Source organism: Gossypium hirsutum, chromosome A03 (genome assembly GCF_007990345.1).
Source record: "Gossypium hirsutum isolate 1008001.06 chromosome A03, Gossypium_hirsutum_v2.1, whole genome shotgun sequence".
Classification (NCBI taxonomy): Eukaryota; Viridiplantae; Streptophyta; class Magnoliopsida; order Malvales; family Malvaceae; genus Gossypium; species Gossypium hirsutum.
The window spans coordinates 105,176,061-105,188,200 of record NC_053426.1 but is presented as its reverse complement, the minus strand read 5'-3'; the positions used below and the strand labels follow the sequence as shown (position 1 = coordinate 105,188,200).

The following is a 12,140-nucleotide window of genomic DNA, read 5'->3' as shown; positions in this document are numbered from 1 at the left end:
TAGAAATAAGTCTAAAAACAAAAATAATAAACCCCCCAAAAAAAGTCCAAGTTTAGTCCAGAATTACAAATATAATTTGGCCCGATCGGAATGGCCCATTACTTGAAAAGATTTAAGATCCATCTACAAGCTTGACTCATATGGAAATATAATCTTCAATGATATGCAATCTTAGATATGATATGCAATCTTAGATATGATTGCAATCTTAGATATGATATGCAATCTTAGAAGATATGATTTTGTAATCTTAGAGATTTAATTTGTAGATACCTTTTAATCTTAACTGTTGATGTAATTGATCTGTACTGTTGGATTTGAGGAGGTTCAACTATACATAGAGGCCTCTCCCTTCATTGTAAACACACTGAAGTTTTGGGAAACAATAAAAATTTTTTAGAGCTTTCACTCAAATTTCTCTCCCTCTTACGTTCTTATTTTCTACGGTTTGTTCTTATTTTATTCTTTGTTCATCTTCGTTTTTCAACCCTTTTTATTTTGATTTAATCCATGTTTCCCTGATTTTTTTTATATTTTAATTTTTTTAAAATAATTCTAGTATCATATCAAACTCTTTCATTTTTTAATAATTTTTTTTAATATTACTCTTAGTAAATTATTTTTTTAAAATTTTACTCAAATCATTATTTTAAAAAAATATGTATTTCATTTAATTGTCATATTTTATCCAAAAGTTTTTTTAAAATGAGGCAATGTTTTTCGTATTTAGGAATTCGGGAAATAGTGCCCTAACATGCTGGTTTGCGATTTCCCGTTTGTCTAAATGCCTAAAGTATCCTTCTAAATAGATTTTGTAAATCACGAGATGATTTCAGTTACGAGAGTTTAAGAATATCGTGTCCTATAATGCTGGATGTGATGTTTGTATTCTTTCGGAGCTAAGAAATCTCGATTTTTCAACTTAAATAATTCCGGTTTTAAAAAATGGATCCTATTTTTAAATCCTTTCAAATTTTTGACATTAAAACAGAAAACTATTCAATTTGGTACCAATTTTGAGCGTTGCGAGGGTGCTAATCCTTCCTCGTATGCTAATCCTTCCTCGTATGTAACCGACTCCCGAACCTGTTTTCTTAATTTTCGTAGACCAAAACGTTTTATAAGGTGATCCAATCACACCTAAAAAGGTTGGTGGCGACTCCTGTTTTCGTTTTTCAAAAGTCGATCCCCATTTTTCAAACATCCTTTTAAAAAATGGTTTCGACAAACTCATATTATTTTCTTTTTTTGAAAAATATGTATATTGTTTTTATTTTAATATTAATAGTTTTTCATTTATTAAAATTATTGTGTATGTTTACATTATAATTTTATTTATTCATAAAAAAATAAATTTTACGTGGTAAAAATGAGTTAATGTTTGTAGCTGGAGCAAGAGCACCATTATGCATGAAGTTGCGAGAGTGCAAACCGTATTTTCAGTAAATAAGTATAAGCGAATTTACCTGATTAACATTTACAAACTTGCATGTTGGCCCACACACCCTCATCACAATACTCCTCTCTTAAATTATAAGTCGAAGAGGTTGACTCCATCTTCTCAACCTTGCATGTTATACCACTTTGAAGCATTATCCTCAAAGCCTTTAAATTTTTTAGTGATATACAATACAAACTTATGAAATGGGTTAGGCTTATGTTTCAAATTTATCTTAACCCATATTTTAAACAAGTCTAACATTTTATTTAGAATGAGTATAACCCAGTCCATTAAAAGGTCTGGTTTTTACTAAGCCTTTGGGATCCCTTTTGTAACAGCCTAATTTTCAGTGGTGTCGGAACAGTGATTCAAGATCACTAAATCCGACAAATGAGTAGGAAATATAATTAATTTAGTGAGTATAAGTTAAATGTAAAGTTAGGAAAAATTTTGAAATAGTGAAATGTACAAAATATATATATTAAAATAATTAGAATTGAAAACGAGGTATCGAGACCTCGGGAATTTTAAATCGAGCCATAAATATTTTTATAAATATTTATGGAGTGTTAATAAGTTAGTATTAAAGTTTGGTCAAAAAAATTTTAAAGTACTGATAGCTAATTGAACAAAAAGGACTAAATTGTATCAAATGCAAAATTGTGGAAAATGATTAAATATCTTAAATGATAAAAGAAAGAGGGTTTAAAAGGAAAATAGACCCAAGGTCTATTGGGCTGGACAGTAAGAGCATGAAATCACCAAGAAAATAAGGGCAAAATTGGAAAATTGCAAAATTTACTTAATAAAGCTAGGACTAAAGTGGAATTATCTGGATTTCTCTTTATTTTTCTGCATTCTCATCAGCAAAAACACCATGGAAGAGTTCCCTTAAGCTGGTTTTTCATATTTTTACTGCAAGTAAGTTCAATTCTTAATTATTTCTTGAAATTTTTGTGTTTTTGTGACTTTTACAACTAGGTCCATTTGTTGAATTCATTAGTTCTTGATTCTATGAAAGAAATTGAAAGTTTCTATGAATATGTGCTGGAAGTATATGATGATTTGATAAATAAATGTAATGTCCCTAACCCGAATCCGTCATCAGAATAGAGTTACGGAGCATTACCGGAGTTACCGATTCATTTATCAGTTATTTCATTAATCCGATATCTTTTCTTTTCCACGTTCAAGTCTCGTATTCAAGTCATCCGGATCTTTATAAAGAAATTTGATCGTCGTTTTCATTTATTTCATGTTATAATACATTCAACTAATGCTTTAAACAAAATTATCATTTTACCCCTAAACTTTTAATTAATGATGATTTCATCCTTAGGTTAAAATAAAATAAAATTATGGCAATTTAATCCTTATTTCCAGCCGTTATTCTCACACAAATTGATAACAACCTATGAATTCTATAAAATGTCAGAATTTTCCATAATTTCAACACTTTACAATTTAATCCTTAAAACATGTTTTTCCCTGATATTGAGCTAAATTAATAATTTCGTTCAATTTTGTAATTTAAATAATAAAATAATCCATTTCATGCAAATTGGTCATTTCTAACATTTTCAATCTGCTCCATTGCCACTTCACGGATATAAGATCCTCAATCTTCAGTCTGCTTCCTTGCTACCTCAAGAAGATAAGACTCATTCTTCATCCTGCTCTCTTGCTACCTCAGCGAGATGAGGTTGGTGGTAAAATCTGCTCCATTGCTGATACACGGAGATAAGATTCACCATCTGCAAAGATTTGCTCCGCTGCAATCTCAAGGAGATAAAATCTTCAATTCTCAGCCTAATGTCACTGCACTGTCTTCAGGGGAACCTATCCTGTAGACTCCATGGGAACCCAAAGAGGCTATGTGAAAACAGTACCCAAATCTCTTCACAGGTAAGATTTTTGGGGACGAAAATCCCTAAAGGGGGGAGAAATGTAACATCCCGAAATAGGGCCTAAACGGAACAGTGGTTGTGAAACCACAAATTCGAGGTATAAAAATTTATTTTATTATTATTTTGAGGTTCATGATATCATTTCATGATTGCGTGAAAATTTCGTGATGAAATTCTATGCATAAAGTGCTTAAGTTGAGATTAGGGACTAAATCGAATAATTTGCAAAACTTGCATTCTAGAAGTTTTTAGTATGAAATTGTTTTGGAATATTAATTAGGAGGGTTTAAATAAAAATTTGACCAATTTCTAAGTTCATGGACAAAATAGGACATGGATGGAATTTTTGAAAGTTTAATAAGGAATGGCATTTTGGTCATTTGGATATTAAATGAAATAAAAAGGGAAAAATAACACAAAATTCATCATCTTCTTCATTAGCACGAAATTTCAAGGGTTCTCCATAGATAGGGTTTGTTTCAAGCTTTCAAGCTCCATAGTAAGTGATTCCAAGCCCCGTTTTAATGTTCTTTACGTTTTCGGAGTCCTGGTAGCTCGATAAAGCTTATGCTAGCAATAATTTAAGTTAGGGTTCATATTTGGAAAAATACCCATAGGTGAAAAGTGTTTATTTTGATGTTTTCTGATAGAATATGAGATTTTAAATTATGTTAGACAACTTGTGCTACTCGGTTTTAAGTGAAAACGAGTAAAAGGGCTTAATCGGTAAAAATACCTAATAGTCATAAGTACATGTTAGAGTGTGAATTTGATGTTGTCATAGAAGGGAAAAATGATCAGCATGTCATAAAACATAAGAAAATAGGATGAAGTTTAAATTACGAGCCTTGGGGCAAAAGTGAAAATATGTGAAAGTTTAGGGACAAAAATGTAATTTTTCCAAAGTTTGGGTCAAGGACTGTTTTGATAAATGTGAATATTAAATAAGTTAAATTTGCTATTATAGATCAAGAAGAGCGAAATTCGGGAGTAGATCGGGGAAAAGAAAAAGTAAAGGACTAAATTGTAAAGTTTAGTCACATTTTGTATCGAGGTAAGTTTACAGTAAATAAATGCAATATTCTTTTATTTTACATTATTATTGTCAATTTCCAGCATTTATATACTTATTTTCTTTGAATATTTAAAGTCGAATTAAAGGCGAAGTGACAGAGAAAAAGCATTAGGAAGCCCCGTTTGAACCTTAGGAATGTTAGGATATTGGGGTTGACAGGATAGGACAGGACAGAAATGAGCCATGTAAGTCCATATCAATTATATGGCTTTGGAGACAGGAATGACCCATGTAAGCCCATATTATATATATATGGCATTGGAGACAGGAATAATTCATGTAAGTCCATGTCGAAGACATGGCATTGGCAGGATATTGATAGACAGGAACGACCCTGGTATCCTTAGTATTCCGAGTGGTTCAACGGGTCATTGTACATGTTAAATTACAGTGAATTATCAGCAAAAGGGAAGGTAGATTATATTTATGAATAGTGAAAGGTCAGGTAAGATAGAAGGTAAGTGAGTAAAGAAGAAGGTAGAAAATGAGAAGTAAAGAAAGTTTATGAGGCTAGGTGACATTATGTATAATTATTCATTATGTTGAATGTTGTAATTTATTTGCTTGTAAGCTTACTAAGCCTAGTGCTTACTCTATTTATTTTCTTTTCTTATAGTTTTTATCAAGCCACTCGGGGATTGAAGGAAACGTCGGAGACCCGATCACACTATCGAAGAAATCACATTGGTATAGTTAGACGTTTCGTTTGTGTATGGCATGTATAGGAACTTGGTTTCTTTTGATATGATATGATCAATGAATGATGTGTAAATACTTGCTAGTGATTAGCTAATAGAGTGGCTGATGATATACATGTTTAATAGTATGTATGATTAAGTAGTAAGTATCACATGAAAACTAAGAAAAATGTGAAAGTAACTTAAAAACAGATTCAAGTATCAAAAATAACTGGATTTTGAAAAATCACAAGAAATTTTAGAGACATGGGTTGTTGGTGAATAATATATGAAATTAAAGCTCGTTGTGTCTATTTTCATATGGAATAAGCAAAACAGGTAAAGGTTTTGTATTTTATAGGGTATCTGAGTTTTGGTGAAATAGGGCCAGAGCGATTTCTGGATCCCCTTTTCCAACTTTATAAATTCACCATAAATTTTAAAAAAATAATTAGGTGGTGTACTTTATATGGTTAGAATCCTTATTGAATCTAGTTTTAATAGAAACAAACGGTATAGTCATATGATTTTTGTACAGAGAGAAAAGTGGTTTGTAGTAAGTAGAGGCCAGTGCAGTCAAATTCTGAAACAGGGATAACTTTAACTAATAAAATGTACTAATTAGCTGGGTAAAAAATTCTAGAAAAACATTAGTAAATAGATATATGAGTTTAGTTTCAGGAAAAATTTACGGATCTTAATTTCGAGTTTTGAAACTCAAGAAATGAATTTTTAAGCAACGATGACGCAGAAAAACAGTTTATTCCGAAAATTAAAATAAGTGGTTTAGAGTTGTTTAAAAGGTAAGATAAGTTTAGTAACACCTCAAGCTTGACTCCGGTGACGGAACAGTGATTCGAGATCACTAAATCCGACAAATGAGTAGGAAATATTATTAATTTAGTGAGTATAAGTTAAATGTGAAGTTAGGAAAAATCTTGAACTAGTGAAATGTACACATATATTAAAATAATTAGAATTGAAAACGAGGTATCGAGACCTCGGGAATTTTAAATCGAGCCATAAATATTTTTATAAATATTTATGGAGTGTTAATAAATTAGTATTAAAGTTTCGTCAAGAAATTTTAAAGTACTGATAGCTAATTGAACAAAAAGGACTAAATTGTATCAAATGCAAAATTGTGGGAAATGATTAAATAGCTTAAATGATAAAAGAAAGAGGGTTTAAAAGGAAAATAGACCCAAGGTCTATTTGGGCTGGACGGCAAGAGCATGAAATCACCAAGAAAATAAGGGAAAATTTGAAAAATTGCAAAATTTACTTAATAAAGCTAAGACTAAAGTGGAATTACCTGGATTTCTCTTTATTTTTCTACATTCTCATCAGCAAAAACACCATGGAAGAGTTCCCTTAAGCTGGTTTTTCATATTTTTACTGCAAGTAAGTTCAATTCTTGATTATTTCTTGAAATTTTTGTGTTTTTGTAACTTTTACAACTAGGTCCATTTGTTGAATTCATTAGTTCTTGATTCTATGAAAGATCTCGAAAGTTTCTATGAATATGTGCTGGAAGTATATGATGATTTGATATAGAATTAGAGCTTTAAATTGTTTATATGCTGATTTTATTGAAAGAATTGAATAGAAAGTGAATGTTTGGTACCTAAATTGTAAAAGAGTTTGAAGTTAGAGTTTTATGTGGAAATTCTGAATTTCAATAGTTATGAAATAACTTATAATGTCTAGGAAAAGTATTAATTGAGAAAATTAGTTTAATTGAGGGGTTAATTAAGTAAGGACTGAATTGTATGAACTGTGAAATTTGGGGCAAAATGAAAATCAACATTTTGCACTAAAACAGTTTTGGACAGCAGCAATAGTCTAACTTTGAAAAATCTCCAAAAATTTTAGAAATCTAATTAGAGGATGAATAAAATATGACATTAAAGCTTATTGAGTCTAGTTTCTTATAGAAGAAATGGTGTAAGCAATGGAATTGTAAATCATGAGATATAATAAGTTTTGTGAGACAATGTCAGAATGATTTCGGGTTCCCCTGTTCTGACTTTGGAAAATCATAAAAAATTGGAGAAAAATAATTAAGTGATTAAATTTATATGTTTAAAATCCTTAAAGAGTATACTTTCAATAGAAATAAGCAGAAACATCATCTGAATCTCGTACGATGAGATAATTAATTCTTAGTGAAGAAGGGTCGAAACTGTCAGACAGCAGAACAAGGGAAACTTTAAAGAATAAAATGTATTTATTGGCTAAACAAAAAATTCTGAAAATTTTATGGTAATAAGATAAGTAAGTCTAGTTTCAGGGAAAATTAGCGGATCTTAATTTCGAGTTCTATAGCTTAAGATATAAATAATTTAGTGACTATGATGCAAATGGACAGTTTTGAATATACATAAGTAAATAGTGAAATTATTGATAATGTTACTTGTTGCATGTTATATAAATTAAGGATGTGGAATAGAGAGGAGGAGGAGGAAAATATGTAAGAATATTCAGCTAGCATGGCTAATTTGTATGTTTTAGGCTCATGGACTAAATTGAATAAAAGTAAAATTTTATGGGCAATTTTATAAAAAATGTTAGAAATGACCAATTTACTTATACTCACTAAATTAATAATATTTCCTACTCATTTGTCGGATTTAGTGATCTCGAATCACTGTTCCGACACCACTGAAAATTAAGCTGTTACACCTTTTACCTTTTTGATGAAGTTGTAAGGACGTTTTTGAAAAAAAGAAGAGGTTATTCTTTATTTTAGTGCTGAATATGTTGGTTTTCAGCTCTTTTTTGAAAAAAAGAAGAGGTCATTCTTTATTTTCATGCTGAATATGTTGGTTTTCAGCTCTTCTGCCTATGTTGTTTTGTTATAATATGCTCGTTGCTTGGTATTTTTTCACTGTGGATTCAAACCACGACATTGCCGCCACACCAAAAGTTTTTGGTGGCATTTGAGTGTGGCCTTTGGAGTTTTGGCTTAGGCATCCATATTCATTCATGCAAATGCTTTGAACTCTACCGATTGGAAGAATTGAGATGATGCAAACAGAGGGATGTTGAGTTCCTAATCCTAAAATCCGTTCATAAAAACTATCTACCACCTGGTTTTGGAACGAGTCCCATCAAAAACCAATTGAAGATCTAGAATCATCTCTATCGGAAAAGGATTTTCCCTACCAAAATACCACTGAATACAAGCTTATCTTATGTTATGTTCTCAATTTATTCAAACATTTGGCTATCCATCCGCCAGGGGACTAATAAATTGGTCCATCCTATCAACATGACCGAGTTTTTTCATTTTGTCTTGGGATAAATTAGGATTTAGGTACCTTATCCTATGTTTAGACTGACAGGAACACGACATCTGCACATGTGCTATCGCAATAAGAGTTAGGTGTTATGTCATACCAAAAACAGAGAGGTATCACTAACTTCCATGTGATACAAAGACCATACATCTCATCTTTAGCACCAAACAAGAACACAAAAGTCTGTAACATTCAAACAAAAAAATATTCATTGAAGAAATCCTGGAAACATATTACCAACACTGATCAATAAAAAAGAGGTCTTCCATTTCCTTAATTGAGAATCATTGTAATAAAATCAAGAAACCCCATTTTGATTTCTATATTCATGTAACAATGTTACATTCCCAATTGGGTTAATTCTGAAACCAAAACCTATTTTGATTTCTATATTCATGTAACAATGCTACATTTCCAATTGGGTTAATTCTAAAACCAAAACCTATTAGAGGAGGGAGAAAAATACAGGATGAATCAAAGTCAAAGTCAAAGCCACAAGGCACCGGCATCTTTCAGCACCGAAATCAAGTCGCCGCTAATATGAGTAGCCATGACTTTATCCAATCCCCCAAACAACCTCCCACCAATAAACACAGCCGGAAGCTGAACCATTTTATTGTTTTCAGTACCTTTGCAAATCGTGCCTAATTCATTCAAAATACCAGCCTCATTCTCTTCATCAATCTCATGAACCGCAGGGTTTACGCCCAGTGTCAGCAGCAAACGCCTCACTACATGGCTCATACAACAACCCTTCCTGGCCAACACTATCACAGCGTTCTCCGACACTATATTAAGCACGTCTTTCCCGCGTCCGTTGTGGCCAAGTGTTGTTGTTGAACGGGCACGATGGGAAGTTGCGTCGATGCATGGCAGAGGCAAGGATTTGTATGGAATTGCTTGTTGCATCCTGAAAATTTTAAAAGAAATAGCAAAGAACTAGACACTAGTAACATGAGCAAGAAAGCAAAAGAGAATATATCTTATACATATGTAGGTGTGTCTGTATATATATAGAAGCAAATACGGGTAAAGAAGGGGATTTTGAAAGGGTCAGGCGTCAACGGCAGTTAGGCTTACGCAGCTGGGTTGTTTAGCTTAGTGGGTGACGTAGATCTGGTGTCATTTTTTGCAATGTCCAAATACAAACAACTAAATAATAATGTGTTACCGCGTCTTTTCTTTTTTTTCTTCAGATCCAATGTATAATGAAGAAATTAAAATATTTATTGGTTATGAAGAACACTGTTGCAAGCCGGGATTTTAAGGAAGAAAACAGGGGAATGACGTTTATCGAAATTAAAGAAAACAATGTACGTAGACAGAAGAGAAGCTTCTTGATTAGACAAATCCCATGCTTCTTGTCTGCATAATCTTACGCCATCATTGCATTTCATGACCAACATTCCATCATCCGATGGATGCATGTAACAAGTCCTTCGTTTTTAATTATGTCATTGTGACCCACACGCCTAGTCGGTGAGTTCAATGATGAACATTAAGAGAGAAAAGGTTGCCGGCGGACGATGCGGGAAGCGTAGGTCAGCCAAGTGCCAGCCCTGGCCTGACTGACTCAGGCCAACTTACGTCAACAAACGTGTTTTATTGTATCACGTGTGGGGCCCACCACGTGTGAAAGAGGAGAGCAAATGCCGGTTCTTTTTAAAAAATAACTCAATAAATTAATTATTTATAAAAATAATCTACTTACCAAATCATGTACGAAAATGATTCATTTTAAACAGTAAATTCTTATATCATCGTTGTAATTGACGGCATCACCTTTCATAATCGGCCAATTATTAGACAGATTTTTTAAAAAACAATTTTTTTAGATATTATCGTTGCTATTGACAGCATCAGACTAAAATGTAATTATATAAAACGTTTAGAGACCTAATAAAACAGTTACTCCTTTTAGATCGAATAAAAAAGAGTAGCACCATGACTTTCGACTGCACCCAATTAAATGCTTTTAAAATTTTAGTCTAACTATCTTTTTTTAAAATTAAATTTAAGGACGTAGTCCTTAAAAATATAATATTCACAAAAGTAAACTTTTTTATTTTTTTAAAAAATAATCTTAAAAAACTATATAAAATTTTTATTTAAAAATTACTCAAATATATCCCTAAACAATTTTTCTCAAGTTATAAATAAAAAATTTTGACTTGAGCAAAATTTTTGAGAAATATATTTGAATAATTTAAATAAAAATTTTATATAATTTTATTAATTTTAATGTTTAAAAAATAAAAAAAGTTTATTTTTTTCTTATTATATTTTTAAGTGTTATTTAAATCTAATTTTAAAAGGCACATACCTAATATACAAATAGATCAAAAATATAAAATCATTTAATTGAGTGCCCCAATCATTACATCACCTTTTTTTTTCATCCAATCTAAAAATATTATTTGCTTCATCAAATTTTTAAATTTTTATATAATTACACTTTAATCCGATATCGTCAATAGTAATGATGACACTTAAATTCATTATTTAAAATAGATATTTTTATACATAATTTTACAAATGAATCATTCTCATAAATAAATAATTTATTTAGGTTATTTATGAGAAAAGGTTGCAAATGGCGTGGTTTGGGGGAAAATAATAAATAAACAAATAATAAGACGTGGAACTTCCCATCCCCAACTGAAAAAAATGGGGAAACTTGACGTCATAAGAAATTGGGGTTTTGCCAGCTATCCCCTTTTTGCCTGTCGTCAGGTACTGTTGTTATCTGCTGCTTCAGTGTGTAGATCTCTGTTGGGACCCAGCTGAGCTGGAGAACCGTCTCAGATATTTTTCTTTATTTTTAGTTGCCTTGCTGACGTGGGGTTCGGACTTCTTGGATCAATTCAAAAACTCATAGCGTAAAACCAATGTAAGGCCTAAGCTCACGTGGTTGATGGATAAGGTAAATGTGTTATTCTCACCATCCATTATACAACTAATTTTGTTATGTAATAAATATAACTTATTTTATCCTAACAACTGTTTAAATTAATTAAAACTTTACATTTTAGTAATGATTTTTTCCCTTTTAACTTTATAAAAAATTAATATTTATTATGTCAGTAATTAATTAATTTTAAGTTTAAAAATTTATAAATTTAGTAATTTTATTTTTTAAAAATAATAAAAATAAATAATTAATGGGCAGTAATCTGAAATCAGAAACCCTGCACTCCCTATTGAAAAATAATCCAAATTGATATTTTTAATATTTTTTGTTTAGGAAAAAAATCCTAACCAAAATCTTAATCCTAAAGTAGTGTAATTATTACATCATAAACTACAAAACAAGGAGACGCCGAATTTTGGGGTTTTAGGATTTACACAATTAACAAACCTAAGAATTTGGATAACAGACGTCACAACCTTTCATTTCATTTAAGACCAAAATTCTTCCGCCCAAAAAAATGTCAAAGTTTGCATATTTTAATGCCATACGGTAACCCTATCAAACAAGTTGGCATGAGCTATGTATCTACCCTAGTTTCAAGTTTTCTTCACCCTACATCTAGTTAGTTATTGACCAGATTTGACCCAAATATAGGGCAGAAGACAAAAAAATAAAAAATTTATTTGCTTTATTTTAAAGGGTAAACTATCTATTTGATCATTCAATTGTTAGTGTATTTTTATTTTGGTCACTCAAAATGAAATTCTTACAATTTAGTCATCCAACTTTTAGGGTACTTTCATTTTAGTCATACAAGTACTAAATTT

The 12,140-nt window shown here is 31.1% G+C and overlaps 1 protein-coding gene across 1 annotated transcript; it reads right to left on the bottom strand.

The window, feature by feature from the left end:
* Nucleotides 1–8,652: 8,652 nt before the first annotated feature.
* LOC107896953 (glutaredoxin-C9) lies at nucleotides 8,653–9,945 on the bottom strand. The gene has a single exon (XM_016822266.2). It carries the CDS (start codon nucleotides 9,309–9,311, stop codon nucleotides 8,889–8,891), a length of 423 nt encoding a protein of 140 aa, XP_016677755.1. The 5' UTR covers nucleotides 9,312–9,945; the 3' UTR covers nucleotides 8,653–8,888.
* Between the last annotated feature and the right edge of the window lie 2,195 nt (nucleotides 9,946–12,140).

Excerpts from the sequence above, each read along its gene's own strand:
- LOC107896953 (XM_016822266.2), bottom strand. The coding sequence starts at position 9,311 with ATGCAACAAGCAATTCCATACAAATCCTTGCCTCTGCCATGCATCGAC.